Source organism: Petromyzon marinus, chromosome 21 (genome assembly GCF_048934315.1).
Source record: "Petromyzon marinus isolate PM22_M1 ecotype Great Lakes invasive population chromosome 21, UKy_Petmar_22M1.pri1.0, whole genome shotgun sequence".
Taxonomy (NCBI): Eukaryota; Metazoa; Chordata; class Hyperoartia; order Petromyzontiformes; family Petromyzontidae; genus Petromyzon; species Petromyzon marinus.
Genome location: NC_133687.1, coordinates 11899206 through 11917867, shown reverse-complemented (window position 1 = coordinate 11917867; position 18662 = coordinate 11899206). Strand labels below are relative to the sequence as shown.

At 54.4% G+C, this 18662-nt stretch overlaps 1 protein-coding gene across 1 annotated transcript; it reads right to left on the bottom strand.

Annotated features, from left to right (window-relative positions):
* Nucleotides 1–1306: 1306 nt before the first annotated feature.
* LOC116944386 (fibroblast growth factor 19-like) lies at nucleotides 1307–18088 on the bottom strand. Its single transcript, XM_032957965.2, has 3 exons — nucleotides 16619–18088; nucleotides 10628–10731; nucleotides 1307–5484 (listed from the first exon to the last, which is right to left on the bottom strand). The coding sequence occupies exons 1-3, from the start codon at nucleotides 16869–16871 to the stop codon at nucleotides 5017–5019; spliced, it is 825 nt and encodes a 274-aa protein (XP_032813856.2). The 5' UTR covers nucleotides 16872–18088; the 3' UTR covers nucleotides 1307–5016.
* Between the last annotated feature and the right edge of the window lie 574 nt (nucleotides 18089–18662).

Genomic DNA, 18662 nt, shown 5'->3' with positions numbered 1-18662 from the left:
CCCCAAGGCTCGGATTAGGGTTGCCTCTGTGGCTTAAGCCCCCCCCCCGCCCCCCTTCCTCTCCCACCCCGCGCCCCACTCATCCCCGTGTGAACAGCACTCTGGGTTTTAATTATCACTAATAGGTCCCTGGGTGGGGTGCAAGATAATTGAAGGTGATGGGTGGTGGGTGGGTGGGGGGGAGTAATTGCAGCGGTTTGTGTGAGAGCGTGCGTGGAGCAAGGCGTGTTGTGGTTATAGGCTGCCCATAGCCATTGGCACAAACAGGGCAATTTTAGATTTAACTAAATACCCTCTTCCTTTGAAACCTGTTCTCGGCCAAATCTCGTGTGTGTGTGTTTGTGTGTCACATCGGTGACAAGTGGTAACTGAACCTGTCCTGTCATTCCCCCCCCCCCCCCCGCCAAGCGTTTAGCACGTGTGTTGTGTGCGTGAACGTCAGTTCTACGGGGGGAGACAAAGGCGGCCGAGCGTGGTGGTCGCTGGCCACCTTGCCTGCGCCTCTTACTCGTGGGTCGACTCAGCCTTAAATTGAATTGTGGTGCGTGAGTGTGGGAATGTCGGCGCTGGGGAGACAAAGGCGGCCGAGCGAACGTGGTTGCTGTGTGTGTGTGTCTGTGTGTGTGTGTGTGTCTGTGTGTGTGTCTGTGTGTGTGTCTGTGTGTCTGTCTGTGTCTGTGTGTGTGTCTGTGTGTGTGTCTGTCTGTGTGTGTCTGTGTGTGTGTCTGTGTGTGGACGCGGTGGTGTTGGCCACCCACCCTCTCGTGTGCCGTGCCGGCTTTCATAGGTGCTCACTAACAGCACTTGCCCCCTACAGTCTGTTAAGGCTATACGGGGGATCTTTGTCTTTGGCTGCGGCAGTGTAGCGGTTAGCGCGCTGCGCTGCAAACCTGGCGACCAACACCACAGTGACAATTATCTGAACCGGTCCTGGGCCTCCCCTAGGTCGACTCAGCCTCAAATGAGTACCTGGTGCGGTGCGTAAAAACATCGCCACTGGGGAGACAAAGGCGGCCGGGCGTGGTTGCTGGCCACCCACCCCCTCGTGAGCCGTTCTGGCCTTCAGAGGTACTCGCTGACAGCACTTGCCCCAACAGTCTGTTAATACTATACGGGGGATCTTTGCCTTTGTATTCGTGTGTACGCGCGCACGGAGACGCAGAGGGCCGACGCCACGAGGGTGACCTCTGCCCCAAAATTTGTGCCGAAATATTTCGCGTTTGGCGGTCCTTGGGCAGAGAGCATCAGCGGACCCGGCGGACGCTTCGGCCATCGCCAGCGGTGCACAAAGCACGAATGGACCGACTGAACAATATATTTTTTATTTAAAAAATAAAATACAACTTTGAAGAAGGGCAATTACCCGAAACGTCGCCGACGCTACGTTTATTGTATTTTGTTTTAAGGGCCCACAGTGTTGTTGGCGAATGTGGAGAAGTTCGCGGTACGTGATACGCGACGTGCACAAACGTTACATGCTCGGTCAAATATAAATAGCGAAAAATAAGTTATACAGAGGGCGATACAAAACTGTTACGATACATCAAACAAATAATTTAACAATAAATATACCTACAACTCTTTATGTACCTACAACTCACTCTGTACCTACCACTCTGTATGTACCTATCACTGACAATGTACCTACCACTGACTATGTACCTACAGCTATCTATGTGTAGAACGCTCCTTTGCCATGAAGCTGTCCACCACTGCTGCTTATCACAACTACAAATCATCGGCCGACTACGGTTAAACCTGGAAGCGCCTTACTGATAGTACCGGTTAAGTGGAAGCAGAGGCCAACGTCCATGGCGATCTACACAAAGGTGTGTGTTGTAAAGTCTCAAAATCACAACATTGTTCCATTGTTCTGCGGATTGTAAGACGCGTTATTCTGCCCCCCCACCTGCCTGTGTGTGTTAGTGTGTGTGGTGTGCGTTAGTGTGTGTGTTAGTGAGTGGACTTGCCGATGACTGGTACCAGCGGTGTCAAGATCGGCCTCTGTGGAGGAGGCTCGTGAAGGACGCTGCTACTGGGCAGTTGGAAGCAGTCGCCCTCCTACAACAACGGAGGGCGAAGGAGCGACGCTCACAACAACGAGCGGAGCGCCGGGTGGCTAAAGCACAGCAGGTTGGCACAGTAGGGGGCACAGGTGGTGCATCAGCCAGTCATCTCAGTCAGTCGACCCGTGGCACCTGGGTCTGCCCTGTGACCTCCTGCCAGCGGGCGTTCGACACTTCACGTGGCCTCAAGGTGCACATGGCCTGGCACAAGCGTCGTGGTGACGTCACCGCCACTTAGTGGGCAGCGATCAGGGCGCTGCGCTACGAACCCGACGTCCCCAGTTCGATTCCCGCTCACGGCCAACACCCAGTGACGATTATCTGAACCGGTCCTGGGCCTCCCCTAGGTCGACTCAGCATCAAATGAGAACCTGGTGCGGTGTGTAAACATCGCCACTGGGGAGACAAAGGCGGTCGGGCGTGTTGCTGGCCACCCACCCCCTCGTGTGCCGTTCCGGCCTTAATAGGTGCTCGCTAACAGCACTTGCCCCTACAGTCTGTTAAGGCTATACGGGGGGGGGGGGTCTTTGTCTTTGTGTGTGTTTGCGTGTCTGTGCGTTGTGTTTAAGCTGTAATTGTACCGAGGTGTGCACCTCCGTATGCGTGTACACGTGGCTGCAATGTCGTGTCTGTGTCGCTATATGTGGGCGCATGCGTGCACGTGGCCGCTCGTCGTTGCTCTGTTATGTAATTCACATCGATGTTTGCAAACCATTTTCTGACAGTACAACGTACCCATAAATATCACTCCACAGTCCTACACTGTCGCGAGTCCATCATCCGCCGTGAATCTAATTGTCGTATCACTCCACTATACGAATCCAGATGACATTCCTGCAGACTTGGCATGGCTCTCTGTGTGGCAACGCAGCACGTGTCGAGGAGAAGGGGGCAGGCCCTCTGGCAAGGGTGGGGAACGTCCGGCCCGCGGGCCGTGTAAGGCACCGCGAAATCATTTGGGTCTCTGGCCCTGCCAAGGCAGCCGCAGGCGGGACTCGAAATTCACTAAATCAAGGAGCAAACCTGGAAAAGCAGTTGCGAGTAGCAACATCATCAATACCAGCTAACATCATCACCACACGCCTCACCAAAGAGAAGCAGTTCCAGCCATCGCATTAGGGGCGAGTTAATTAAATGTTTGACCAATTATAACAAGGCTAATGTTTTAAGTTGATCATGTTGTACGGCCCGCGAGTGATGTTATAAATATCCAAATGGCCCTTGGCAGAAGAAAGGTTCCCCACCCCTGCTCTCTGCCGTCAATCGCACGGGCACTCGGCGCCTGACAAGAAAAACAAGACGAAGCTCCCCACCCCCGTGTAGCCTTCTAACAGAATGTTGGGGCCAGGCAAGCGCTGTTCGAGGAAGGGCCACACGAGGTGCGGTGATCGGCACAACGCCCGGCCGCTTTTGCCTGCCCGCCGTTGTGATACTCGCACACCGCACCGGGTACTCATTTGAAGGCTGAGTCGAGCCCTGGAGAGGCCCGGGACCCGGTTCAGACAATCGTCGCTGGCGGTGTTGGTGGCCGTGAGCGGGAATCGAACTCGGGGAGTCGTAGTGGAGCGTAGCGCTCGCCCCCGCTACGCTACCCACGCACGCGCCACTCTCTCGATCAACCCCACAGGGATACGCGCGCCCTCGTGTATGGCTTCTTGACATCATCAACCACAACAACAACACGAATAATAAACAGCGACGACAGTAAAAATAATAATTTACAATCCTTTTGTTCATCCACTGCTGGATGAGGGCCTCCCCCACAGCTAATGGGGGGAGGGAGTATGGGGGGGGGGCAGTTGACTGACCATACTTCACCCCCACTGGCTTCTCGCCATCGCTATATACACACACACACACGTACACACACGTGCACACACGCGCACACACGCGCACAATTAATTTCCCCAACGGCCCCGAATCCGCTCGTGGCGATAAGTGCAGCACGGTTCGCTTTGTGGGCCTCATCCCCGAAGTGGCATTGGGTCGTCAGGCCCCTCAGGCCGGGATTGAACTCCTCCACGACTCCCCCTCGGCTGAGCCGTGTGCTGGGCAGCAGCAGGGAGGACGAGGAGAAAGAGGATGAAGAGGAGGAGGAGGAGGAGAAGACATCTGGCCAGCGAGTGTTGCCTCCGCGTGTCCAACGCAGGGGCAAGCGGCGGTACCAGCACGGAGCTCCCTTGCCTCGCGATGCCAACAGCTCCGACACAGACACCGAATTGCTTCTTCACCCTTCACACCCCCCCCAGTGCTGATGTTCATCACACGCCGCACGCGTGAAAGTCAACAAATGCCGAGTGGTGTTCGGAGGCGGACGGTGGAGAGGGCCCAGAAACAGGTTCAGATATTTTGTTTACCGGCGTTGGCCGTGACCGGGAATCGAACTCGGGCTGGCTGAGCTCTCGTGGCGCAAGGCGCTAGAGCCACCAGGTGGCACCCGTCCCTTCGTCCACCTGTGAGTCTGTCGCTGCCGTCACGGCGCGCTAACCGCTGCGCCACCGCTCCCCGCGCACGCACCCGCATGCACTCGCAACACGGACGCGCGAGCGTGCGGTAGACAGGCTGACGCCTGCAGTGGCTACGTCGTCCGGCTGTGCCCCACACGGATCCATCTCCTCCTGCGCGGGTGGTTACACGCACGTCCACCACTCGGACTCGAACCGGGTCTCCCCAACTCAGCCTCTGAGTCTTCGCCGAACCAAGTTCCATTAATGCGCCTCCACCAGCGAGGGTTTTTTTTTACGGTGGCTACCACCACCACCACCAACAACAACAACCGCCATTCGCCACTAAGCGGCGGGGACGTCACCACGGCTCTCGCGCCAGGCTACGTGCACGTTGAGGCAAAGGTGCGGTGTCGAACGCCCGCTGGCAGCGGGAGGTCACGGGGCAGACCCAGCAGGTGCCAGGGGTCGCCAGCAGCCCTCCTCCTCTCCGCACCAGCGCGCAATCACCACCACGACCACCGGCTCGTACGGGACGACAGAATGCCCAGGGGATCCAGCAGATCGACGTAGCCCTTCCGACCCTCCTCCTCCTCCTCCTGCTCGTGCGCCCTCCTCGTCAACGGCGCCACCTCGTCTGGCGAGCGAATGTCGGCACCGGCCTCCTCGAGCCACGGGAGTCCGGAGTCGGAGCCCTCGAGCGGCACGGAGTTCACCACCGGCAGGAAGTGAGACAGGGGCGGTAGCCCGCGGGCGAGCGGCCACTCGTGCTGCTGCTGCTGCTGTGGATCCATCGGCAGCTCCTGGTTTGGCTGCTGCTGCTGGCGATGTTGTTGTTGTTGTTGGTGGTGGCTGTGTCGTGGAGCGACGGCGCTGAGCGACACCACGGCGTGGTGCGTGCCGCCCCGGTAGAGGTTGTAGCCGTCAGGCAGCAGCGACTCGCGGAACGTGCAGTCCACCTCGTCGAACGACACCTGGCGGGAGGGGTGGGGGGGGGAGACAAAGGTGGTCGGGGCTGTGAGCTCGCCGCACGTGAGAATCCGGTGCTGATCGTCGGAGGCTGCTGCGGGATTGCATCGCGGGATTCGAACCTCTAGCGCGGGGAGCTTTAGGGGTGTCGGCTGAGCGTCTCCCGACACGGCCGTTATGGACCCCCCGCCGCCCCCGTCCTTGACACAGGGCGGATAATTAACCATAATCCCACGGAATGGATACGAGAATGAAACGCGAATTTAAAAAAATAATAATTGAAATCCTGGTCGGCTCGTTTTTCCATTTCTTTTTTTTTTTTGGGGGGGGGGTGGGGGTTGGGTGGGGGGGTGTGTGAGAAATCGTAGCCGATATTTTTGAATTTCGAAATCGGGTCCCGTTCTGAAAAAAAGAAACATCGACGCCTATGCGGAAAGCTCCATAATGAGGGCGCTGTCGTGACCCCTGGCAGGGGGGTGGAGAGCATTCGGCTCTTTGCGTGGAGCGCCGCGCGTTTCCCATTCGCCCCCCGTGAGTGACGGAGTCCGGCTGGGCGACTCAACTTTCGCGGAAGACAGAAACAAACTTTCTCACGGCACAGAGCCGAGCGCAATAAAGATGAGACTTAAACAAAACAAGACCACGCACACGAATCCCCGCTACCGAGGAATTCCTCGCCGAGTCCCCCAGTCGATGGGTCTCTCGATACAAGTTCCTGAATGTCCAGAGACGCCTATCTATAGGTCTCTGTGCGGGTGTGTGTTGGGTCTCTATGCCAGTCTATAGGTCTCTGTGTGGGTGTGTGTTGGGTCTCTATGCCAGTCTATTGGTCTCTGTGTGGGTGTGTGTTGGGTCTCTATGCGAGTCTATAGGTCTCTGTGTGGGTGTGTGTTGGGTCTCTATGCCAGTATATAGGTCTCTGTGTGGGTGTGTGTTGGGTCTCTATGCGAGTCTATTGGTCTCTGTGTGGGTGTGTGTTGGGTCTCTATGCGAATCTATTGGTCTCTGTGTAGGTGTGTGTTGGGTCTCTATGCCAGTCTATTGGTCTTTGTGTAGGTGTGTGTTGGGTCTCTATGCGAGTCTATTGGTCTCTGTGTAGGTGTGTGTTGGGTCTCTATGTCAGTCTATTGGTCTCTGTGTGGGTGTGTGTTGGGTCTCTATGTGAGTATTGGTCTCTGTGTAGGTGTGTGTTGGATCTCTATGTGAGTCTATTGGTCTCTGTGTGGGTGTGTGTTGGGTCTCTATGCCAGTCTAATGGTCTCTGTGTAAGTGTGTGTTGGGTCTCTATGTGAGTCTATTGGTCTCTGTGTAGATGAGTGTTGGGTCTCTATGCCAGTCTATTGGTCTCTGTGTGGGTGTGTGTTGGGTCTCTATGTGAGTCTATTGGTCTCTGTGTAGGTGTGTGTTGGGTCTCTATGTCAGTCTGTTGGCCTCTGTGTAGGTGTGTGTTGGGTCTCTATGCCAGTCTATTGGTCTCTGTGTAGGTGTGTGTTGGGTCTCTATGCCAGTCTATTGGTCTCTGTGTAGGTGTGTGTTGGGTCTCTATGCCAGTCTATTGGTCTCTGTGTAGGTGTGTTGGGTCTCTATGCCAGTCTATTGGTCTCTGTGTAGGTGTGTGTTGGGTCTCTATGTGAGTCTATTGGTCTCTGTGTGGGTGTGTTGGGTCTCTATGTGAGTCTATTGGTCTCTGTGTGGGTGTGTTGGGTCTCTATGTGAGTCTATTGGTCTCTGTGTAGGTGTGTGTTGGGTATCTATGCGAGTCTATTGGTCTCTGTGTGGGTGTGTGTTGGGTCTCTATGCCAGTCTATTGGTCTCTGTGTAGGTATGTGTTGGGTCTCTATGCCAGTCTATTGGTCTCTGTGTAGGTGTGTGTTGGGTCTCGATGTGAGTCTATTGGTCTCTGTGTAGGTGTGTGTTGGGTCTCGATGTGAGTCTATTGGTCTCTGTGTAGGTGTGTGTTGGGTCTCCATGCCAGTCTATTGGTCTCTGTGTAGGTGTGTGTTGGGTCTCTATGCCAGTCTATTGGTCTCTGTGTAGGTGTGTGTTGGTTATCTATGCCAGTCTATTGGTCTCTGTGTAGGTGTGTGTTGGGTCTCTATGTGAGTCTATTGGTCTCTGTGTGGGTGTGTGTTGGGTCTCTATGTGAGTCTATTGGTCTCTGTGTAGGTGTGTGTTGGGTCTCTATGCCAGTCTATTGGTCTCTGTGTGGGTGTGTGTTGGTTATCTATGCCAGTCTATTGGTCTCTGTGTAGGTGTGTGTTGGGTCTCTATGTGAGTCTATTGGTCTCTGTGTAGGTGTGTGTTGGGTCTCTATGCAAGTCTATTGGTCTCTGTGTAGGTGTGTGTTGGGTCTCTATGCGAGTCTATTAGTCTCTGTGTAGGTGTGTGTTGGGTCTCTATGCCATTCTATTGGTCTCTGTGTGGGTGTGTGTTGGGTCTCTATGTGAGTCTATTGGTCTCTGTGTGGGTGTGTGTTGGGTCTCTATGCCAGTCTATTGGTCTCTGTGTGGGTGTGTGTTGGGTCTCTATGTGAGTCTATTGGTCTCTGTGTAGGTGTGTGTTGGGTCTCTATGCGAGTCTATTGGTCTCTGTGTAGGTGTGTGTTGGGTCTCTATGCGAGTCTATTGGTCTCTGTGTAGGTGTGTGTTGGGTCTCTATGCCAGTCTATTGGTCTCTGTGTGGGTGTGTTGGGTCTCTATGTGAGTCTATTGGTCTCTGTGTAGGTGTTTGTTGGGTCTCTATGCCAGTCTATTGGTCTCTGTGTAGGTGTGTGTTGGGTCTCTATGTGAGTCTATTGGTCTCTGTGTAGGTGTGTGTTGGGTCTCTATGTGAGTCTATTGGTCTCTGTGTGGGTGTGTGTTGGGTCTCCATGCCAGTCTATTGGTCTCTGTGTAGGTGTGTGTTGGGTCTCTATGTGAGTCTATTGGTCTCTGTGTAGGTGTGGGTTGGGTCTCTATGCGAGTCTATTGGTCTTGTGTGGGTGTGTGTTGGATCTCTATGTGAGTCTATTGGTCTCTGTGTGGGTGTGTGTTGGGTCTCCATTACAGTCTATTGGTCTCTGTGTAGGTGTGTGTTGGGTCTTTATGCGAGTCTATTGGTCTCTGTGTAGGTGTGTGTTGGGTCTCTATGTCAGTCTATTGGTCTCTGTGTGGGTGTGTGTTGGGTCTCTATGCCAGTCTATTGGTCTCTGTGTAGGTGTGTGTTGGGTCTCTATTTGAGTCTATTGGTCTCTGTGTGGGTGTGTGTTGGGTCTCTATGCCAGTCTATTGGTCTCTGTGTGGGTGTGTGTTGGGTCTCTATGCCAGTCTATTGGTCTCTGTGTAGGTGTGTGTTGGGTCTCTATGCCAGGCTATTGGTCTCTGTGTGGGTGTGTGTTGGGTCTCTATGTGAGTCTATTGGTCTCTGTGTAGGTGTGTGTTGGGTCTCTATGCCAGTCTATTTGTCTCTGTGTAGGTGTGTGTTGGGTCTCTATGTGAGTCTATTGGTCTCTGTGTAGGTGTGTGTTGGGTCTCTATGTGAGTCTATTGGTCTCTGTGTAAGTGTGTGTTGGGTCTCTATGCCAGTCTATTGGTCTCTGTGTAGGTGTGTGTTGGGTCTCTATGTGAGTCTATTGGTCTCTGTGTGGGTGTGTGTTGGGTCTCTATGTCAGTCTATTGGTCTCTGTGTGGGTGTGTGTTGGGTCTCTATGTGAGTCTATTGGTCTCTGTGTAGGTGTGTGTTGGGTCTCTATGTGAGTCTATTGGTCTCTGTGTAGGTGTGTGTTGGGTCTCTATGCCAGTCTATTGGTCTCTGTGTAGGTGTGTGTTGGGTCTCTATGCCAGTCTATTAGTCTCTGTGTAGGTGTGTCTTGGGTCTCTATGCCAGTTTATTGGTCTCTGTGTGGGTGTGTGTTGGGTCTCTATGCCAGTCTCTAGGTCTCTGTGTGGGTGTGTGTTGGGTCTCTATGCGAGTCTATTGGTCTCTGTGTAGGTGTGTGTTGGGTCTCTATGCGAGTCTATTGGTCTCTGTGTGGGTGTGCGTTGGGTCTCTATGTGAGTATTGGTCTCTGTGTAGGTGTGCGTTGGGTCTCTATGCCAGTCTATTGGTCTCTGTGTAGGTGTGTGTTGGGTCTTTATGCGAGTCTATTGGTCTCTGTGTAGGTGTGTGTTGGGTCTCTATGTCAGTCTATTGGTCTCTGTGTGGGTGTGTGTTGGGTCTCTATGCCAGTCTATTGGTCTCTGTGTAGGTGTGTGTTGGGTCTCTATTTGAGTCTATTGGTCTATGTGTGGGTGTGTGTTGGGTCTCTATGCCAGTCTATTGGTCTCTGTGTGGGTGTGTGTTGGGTCTCTATGCCAGTCTATTGGTCTCTGTGTAGGTGTGTGTTGGGTCTCTATGCCAGACTATTGGTCTCTGTGTGGGTGTGTGTTGGGTCTCTATGTGAGTCTATTGGTCTCTGTGTAGGTGTGTGTTGGGTCTCTATGCCAGTCTATTTGTCTCTGTGTAGGTGTGTGTTGGGTCTCTATGTGAGTCTATTGGTCTCTGTGTAGGTGTGTGTTGGGTCTCTATGTGAGTCTATTGGTCTCTGTGTAAGTGTGTGTTGGGTCTCTATGCCAGTCTATTGGTCTCTGTGTAGGTGTGTGTTGGGTCTCTATGTGAGTCTATTGGTCTCTGTGTGGGTGTGTGTTGGGTCTCTATGTCAGTCTATTGGTCTCTGTGTGGGTGTGTGTTGGGTCTCTATGTGAGTCTATTGGTCTCTGTGTAGGTGTGTGTTGGGTCTCTATGTGAGTCTATTGGTCTCTGTGTATGTGTGTGTTGGGTCTCCATGCCAGTCTATTGGTCTCTGTGTATGTGTGTGTTGGGTCTCCATGCCAGTCTATTGGTCTCTGTGTATGTGTGTGTTGGGTGCGCGAGTGCGTGGGCGAGTGTGCGTCTCTGTGCGCATACAGAGCCTCGGGCGCCGACTGTGGCAGGGCATCTGCACAGGTCGAGACGAAGGCTTCATGCGTCGCGCGTCGAGTCTCCGGGGCTAACACCCACGGCTACTGGAACGGTCCGGTTCCCGGAGCGGACACTCGCCGCTTCAAACACTCCCATCCGCGAAACTTTCGCGACAATTGCGCCACCACGGACCGGCGGGCCCGTGGCGTGTTGCGAGTCTCGCCCGCTCACCTGCCCGTAGAGCCTGCCCTTCGGGTCCATGCAGAGGTAGCGGCGAGACTTGAGCCCCCTCATGACCACCACACCACGAGACACCGCCTTGATCTCCAGCAGACCTGGCGAAAGGCGACGGCAGGCGGCGTTTAGGGAAGGCCCCCGTCCCGTGGAAGAGCGACACCGCAGAGACAAAGATGCCCAGTGTGGCCTTGTGGGGCAAAGTGCCGTTAGCGAGCACTTGTTACGATAGCTATTCAACTAAGTATATGATTTTTTTTTTTTTTTACCAGGTAAGGTCCACTGAGCCATGTTTCAGAAGCGACCTGGTCACCACAAATGATAGCTCAGCGTAGTGGCCTATCGCGTGGAAATTCATAGCAGTCAAATACTCTAAACGCGCGCTTCTGGAGGGAAAACCCGGAGGACCCGGAGAAAAATCCACGTGACCGCAGGGAGAAGATGCAAACTCCACACACACACAGGCGCCAGGGTCTACGCAACAACTTCCATACGCCACAAAGTGGCGGTTACGTCACCACGGCGCCTGGGACAGGCTCGGCGTACCCCGAGGTCACTGGAAGTGTTAAAGACTCGCTGCTGGCAGGAAGTCACGGAACAGACCCGGGTAACCAAGGGTTGACTGACTGAGATGCATGCACCACCTGCGTTCCTACCGTGCCAACAGTGGGTACAGTCGGCCAATACCACTCACACGTGCAGACTCACAACACTCTCACAATGTCATACACAGTTCGTTTGTAACGCATACACGCACACACACACTCACACAGAGAGACTAACAGATACTCACCCCCACACACAACACAGACAAAGATCGCCACCCCCCCCCCACCCCCGTATATCCCTTAACAAATTGTTGGGGCAAGACGTGTTAGCGAGCTCCTGTTAAGGCCGCAGCTGGAGACCTCGAGCTAGACGAGACGGGGCTCTCTCTTGCATCGCAACGATTTGTGCTGCTCCGAACGTCCCAAATGATGGGGCCACTTTGGTGAGCTGTCATTGGTGGTGGCCGGGTCGTTGCTGAAAAATAAGCTGATACCTTTCGTGGGCTCTGCCCTGGTCGGATGATGGGGAATGGTGGCGTTGTGTTTGTCGGTGTTTGTATGTGTTTGGATTCTTTTGTTTGCCTTTGCTGAACTTTTACACCACGATCGTGTTTTTGTTTTGTTTGTCGTTGTAACTTTCTTATCCCGTGCTCCCTACTGGAATAAAAGAGCTTTATAGCTCATCGGATTCCTCCAGTATAAAATAAATATTCTGATTCTGAGTGGTAACGGGGGCCGCGGGTTTAGAAAGCCAGCCACCGGCTGTCCGGCCGAATTTAACTGGGTTCTGATTTTAGAACGACTGTCACATTTTTTAAAATTTTCTTGGAATTTACACCGCCGAGGTCCGTGCCACGGACTGTCACGGCAAGAGATCGCAGCATTCCATCGCCGCCCGCCACGCGTTTATTGCGTTGGCTGCACGTTATTCACCATTATTATATAACGCGACGGGCATGTGCTCGCGATTAGGGACTTGGTTATATTGAAGTAGGGTCAGGCCGATTTCGAAAACGTTTTTTTGGTTTGGACATGTTTGTTTTGTTGTAGTACGGAGTTAGACTGACGGCCTTAATCTAAGTTTTCTTGTGGTTGTTGTTGTCCGACTTGCATCCCACTGGGATTTGTTTGCACACAGCCTCGGTGTACGGTGCTTTTTTCAGGAATATTTTTCTGGTTTTTTTTTCATGGATTTTCTGTTTGCACAGTCAGACAGAGTCACTTGAAGATGTTTTTCTTGTTCGTGTTTTTGTTTTTTGTTTGTTGTGGATGCACCCGATTCAAGAGCCGAATGGCTCACAGGGCTATACCAAAATAAATAAACTGAAACTGAAAACAGAAAGGACGGTACCAACCCAACATAGCAACGTTCAAACGAGTACTTTTTTTTTAGCAGCGAGGATTTGTGTTTCTTTTTTTTTGGCAGCCCCGCGATTGGCCGGGTTCCTCACCACCTAAAACCCCCACCCCTGCCCGCCCCCCGCCCCCCCCCCACTGACAGTGGAAAAAAGACACCAACAACCAAACGTGGAACAAAACGTTGAAAAGTGTGCAAAGAAGCGCAGGGAGAGCAGGGAGAGAGAGAGAGACCCACGACACTGGGAGACAGCGAGAGGAGACGTGCGGATTTGGAGAAATAACGCCGGTTAATGGGGGGGGGGGGGGGTCTTCCATAACCGTTAAGGGAGGCCACGTGTGGGCCCGGGCAGAACGCGTCACGGCCAGAAGGGAAGGCGACGACGATGATGATGGCGGGTGGTCGAGATTCACGAATGGAGTGACAGCCAGGGAATGTAATTGAACGCGTCCCAGAGCACGTCCACCGGTAGGAGATGGAGCCGATGATGATGACATCGGCTGCTCGTGTATCGCCAGCAGCCGATGGGTGTATCGCTACATCCCCAGGATCGTGAGAGGCCTCGGCGGCTTGGTGGAGATGAAGGCCTTCAACCAGCAGTGGATTGACCACGGCTGCTGCTGCTGAAGAAGATGATGACGATGGCGCACTTTGAATCCTCGCAGCGCTCCATCTCTCTCTCTCTCTCTGCCCTCGTGCCCGTGCGTGTCATCCGCTCACCCACTCAGCCCACCACCCGTCTCCTCCCGTCGCGTGCCACTGACCGCCCTACTCGTGCGCCGCACTCGCGAGAGGGCCACACGGCACTCCGTCCTCGTCGTTGTCGTTGTTGTTGTTGGCAGTCAGCACTAGGCCAGGGGCTGGCGCGCATTGGGAGTCAGGGCGCTGCTGCCGCCGCTGCTTCTGCCGTGTTTGTGCCGTGATCCTTTTCCCGTCGGGGTCAGATCGTTGGCACGGGGAGCAGGCGACGATTGGAGCGGGGTTGTTTAGGAGCCCCCCCCCCTCCAACTAATCAAACATTAAGGGACGAGGCGGGGGGGGGGGGTCCGAGCGTCACTCACGTAAGTGGGAGACTCTTTTGAATGTTGTTAAACATCCTTAGGGTCCGCGTCACGCCACGGGAGTGAGGGCTGACGGACACCGTGGGCTGATCTTGGTGCCGAGAAGTTGGTTGTAGCGTCGGCCGTCTCGTGCACTCCCCCCCTCCCGCCCCCCCCCCCGGAGTCTTTTGTGTGCCCCGCCCCCATGGAACAAGGTTTAAGCTGCAGGGACGCACAAAGTGACTGAAGATGATGGTCCAGGTATCCGGGGTCTACTTTGTTTAACCAGGCGAGAACTCGAGATCTCACGCTAGGGGTGTCACCCACAAAGGTGAACCGGGTCGCCGACATGGCCATGAGCAATCGCGTAAAAAAAGGCGACGCTCTATCGACGAAGCGAACGGAAGTCCGTACCAAATACAACAAACCGTACGGTGGTAGAATGAAGATGACACGTTGACACGTGAAATTAAATTAAATTCCTCGAGCAAAATTTGTTTCGCTCGGGCAAATTACTTTTTGAAAACCATTCGCCGTCCAATTTTTTTTTTCACTTTGCAGAAACGTACACAACGGAGGCTCCGGCGATCAGTTGCACCCCGAGCGTCAACAGACACGGTTATCTGTCGAACGCCCGCTAGCAGGAGGTCACGGGGCAGACCCAGGTGCCACGGGTCGACTGATTGAGACGACTGGCTGATGCACCACCCGTGCCCCCTACTGTGCCAACTTGCTGTGCTTTAGTTACCCAGCGCTTCGCTCGTTGCTGTGAGCGTCGCTCCTGCGCCCTCCGTTGTTGTTGGAGGGCGACTACCTCCAACTGCCCAGTAGCGTCCTTCACGTGCCTCCTCCACAGAGGCCGATCTTGATACCGCTGGTACCAGTCATCGGCAAGTCCACTCAGCTCCACATTCTCCTATACTACATCACTCCATCTCTTCTCCAGCCCGTGCCGCGCCCGTTTAGCCCCCACTATCCGGCCGAACAAAAGCTGTTTCGGCATGCGGTGGCTGGGCATGCGGGCTACATGACCCAGCCAACGCAGCCTTGCCTGCCAGAGGAGCTGACCGATGGGACTTTGCCCAGATCTGTCAAGGGTTTGTGAGCTCCTCACACAATCCATCCTGGTTAAACCCAGGATGGATCGTAGGCATGTCAGCCTAAATGTTTTTAATTCAACACATACACACACTCACCCATGTACACACATAATCATATACACAATACACATTTGCCAAACACACACATACATAGTGCATACACACAAGGACAATTGCACACACACACACACGCAGCTACATCTAGAGTACATACACACTGATCAACACACCACACACATGCGTTGAACTTTTTCCGCACCGTACGTAGCCAACCGTGCTAATCCGACGTGCGGGGGAAGGACAACGAGGTAGACACAAACAGCAGTTGTTAAGATATGAGTTTTCAATTGATAAAACTACACACACGACACATGCAACACAAACCACACCCACTATGTGCATACTCACCACACAAACTCACCACACACACACTCACCACACACACTCACACCACACACACACTCACCATATACAGACACACACACACACCATACACACACTCACACCACGCACACACACTACACACTCACCATACACACACTCACACCACACACACACTCACACCACACACACCATACACAGACACACTACACACTCACCACACATACATACTCACCACATATTACACACTCACCACACACACTCACCATACAAACACACACTCACCACACACACTACACACTCACCACACATACATACTCACCACATATTACACACTCACCACACACACTCACCATACACACACTCACCACACACACTACACACTCACCACACTCACCACCAACAACAACCGCCATTCGCCACTAAGTGGCGGTGACGTTACCACGACGCTTGTGCCAGGCTAGGTGCACGTTGAGGCCACGTGAAGTGTCGAACGCCCGCTGGCAGGAGGTCACGGGGCAGACCCAGCAGGTGCCACGGGTCGACTGACTGAGACGACCGAGATGAGTGGCTGATGCACCACCTGTACCCCCTATTTTGCCAACGTGCTGTGCTTTAACCACCCGGCGCTCCGCTCGTTGTTATGAGCGTCGCCATACATACATACATACACGCACAAAGACAAAGACCCCCCGTATAGCGTGTACCAGGCTGTAGGGGCAAGTGCCGTTAGCGAGCACCTATGAAGGCCGGCACGGCACACGAGGGGGTGGGTGGCCAGCACCACACACCCACACACTCCCCACACATACAACACTCTCACCACACACACCAACACACATTCTCACACACACTACACTCTCACCACACACACAACAACAACCGCCATTCACCACGACGCTTGTGCCAGGCCATGCGCACCTTGAGGCCACGTGAAGTTTCGAACGCCCGCGGGCAGGAGGTCACGGGGCAGACCCAGGTGCCACGGGCCGACTGACTGAGATGACTGGCTGATGCACCACCTGTGCCCCCTACTGTGCCAACCTGCTGTGCTTTAGCCACCCGGCGCTCCGCTCGTTGTTGTGAGCGTCGCTCCTCCGCCCTCCGTTGTTGTTGGAGGGCGACTGCCTCCAACTGCCCAGTAGCGTCCTTCACGAGCCTCCTCCACAGAGGCCGATCTTGACACCGCTGGTACCAGTCATCGGCAAGTCCACTCAGCTCCACGTCCTCCTGTACCACATCACTCCATCTCTTCTCTAGCCCGTGCCGCGCCCGTTTACCCCCCTCGATCCGGCCGAACAAAAGCTGTTTCGGCATGCGGTGGCTGGGCATGCGGGCTACATGACCCAGCCAACGCAGCCTTGCCTGCCGGAGGAGCTCACCGATGGGACCTTGCCCACACCAACACACACACACCCCACACACCCCACACACAAACACACACCACACACACCAACACACACCAACACTCACACACACTACACTCTCACCACACAAACCAACACACAAACCCCCCCACTCACTCACCCACCCACCCACGCGTAGCGCAACCCTCCACTCACTGTGTTCGCTCTGCCTCTCCACGCCGTCCACGCGGCCGTCGTCCCGCAAGCGCAGATGCGCCGCCCAGGCCGGGTGGCTCCGGCTGGCCGTGTACAGGTGCCTCAGTCGCACCTGCCCCCCCCAGCCGTTGTCCAGGTGAGGGCTGGAGTCACGTGCGGGCCGGGGCGGCGGGCGTGGTGCGGCCCGAGCGACGCGCGGTGTCGCCACCGAGGCGAGCAGGTAACAAGCCAGGAGGGCTCCACTCGCTCCCATTGCGTTGTCGTCTTGCGGCGCAGGTGTGTGTCGTGTGTGTCGTGTGTGTGTCGTGTGTGTGTGTGGGGCGCGCACGTGTGTGTGTGTGTGGGGAGCGCGCACGTGTGTGTGTGTGTGGGGAGCGCGCACGTGTGTGTGTGTGGGGCGCGCACGTGTGTGTGTGTGTGGGGCGCGCACGTGTGTGTGTGTGTGGGTCGCGCGCACGTGTGTGTGTGTGTGTGGGGCGCGCACGTGTGTGTGCGTGTCGTGTGTGTGTGGGTCGCGCGCACAAGTGTGAGTCGCATAGGACGCGTGCGACAGACGCTTTTAGGGTCGTGTGTGCGATGGTGATGATGATCTTAATAGGTGCTCGCTAACCATAATTATAATAGAGACGAGTCTGAGTGAACCTTGTTAAATGCTTGTCACCTAATTTTATCACGCAGATGCAATGGCAGATATGCAGGCTATTAATACAAATAATCTCGTGCAGTATACAATGTGCAGCAGAGCTAGACAATGTATAATATGTATTTTTGAATGTTTACACGGAGATGTGTTCTATATGCGCCATCTATTTATGTACCTTATGCTGGAATTCCAATGCAGGCACAGAGTGGCACTGGCATTGTATTCTGTGGCGTGGCGAGTGGGTGAGTGAGCGGAGTGTATGGATGGCTGAGCGGGAGAAGTGAAAGGCTGTCTGTCTGACGGTGTTTGGGAGATGCAGGGTTTTAAATCGGCCGGCCCACTGGGCGGGGTCGAGATAATGATGATGGTGGTGGTGGCGGTGATGCTGAGTGTGTGTGAGTGTGTGTGAACGTGTATTTATGTGTGAGTGTGTGTGGGTGTAAGTGTGAACGTGTGTTTATGTGTGAGTGTGTGTGTGCAAGTGGGTGTAAGTGTGAACGTGTGTTTATGTGTGAGTGTGTGTGTGCAAATGCGTGGGGAGCGGTAGTGTAGCGGATAGCGCGCTGCGCTATGAACCTGGCGACCCGGGTTCGATTCCCGCTCACGGCCAACACCAGTGACGATTATCTGAACCGGTCCTGGGCCTCCCGTAGGTCGACTCAGCCTCAAATGAGTACCTGGTGCGATGTGTAAACATGTGTAAACATCGCCACTGGGGAGACAAAGGCGGCCGGGCGTGGTGCTGGCCACCCACCCGCTCGTGTGCTGTGACGGCCTTCATAGGTGCTCGCTAACAGCACTTGCCCCAACAGCCTGTTAAAGCTATACGGGGGATCTTTGTCTTTGTTTTGTCTGTCTGTCTGTCTGTGGGTTGATGTGTGGGTGTGTGGGGGAGCGGTTGTGTCGTGGAATGCGCTACGAAGCCGGCGAACCGAATTCGATTCTCGCTCACGGTCAACATCGTTGACGAATGTCTGAACCGGTACCGGGCCTCCCCTAAGTCGACTCAGCCTTAAACGAGTACCCGGTGCGGTGTGTTAGTAAACATCGCCGCTAGGGAGACAAAGGTGGCCGGGCGTGGTGCTGGCCCCCCACCCCCCCCCCCTCGTATTTCCATGTTGCCCCTTTATCGGTGGAACTCGCTAACAGCACTTTCCCCCCACAGTTTGTGAAGGCTATACGGGAGTTCTTTATGTGCGTGTGTGTGTGTGTGCATATGACGGCAGTGTGAGTGTGTACCGATATTGTGTAAGGCAGGAGTGGGGTCACCCACAGCGGCACTCCCTCGTGCACCGCATCCAACCGCTAGACTCATAAATCCAAGGTTCGATTTTTGGTGAGACAAAACAGGATCGATGACATCGCCATCGCTTCCTGGCTGCTGCTAGATCAATGCAAATC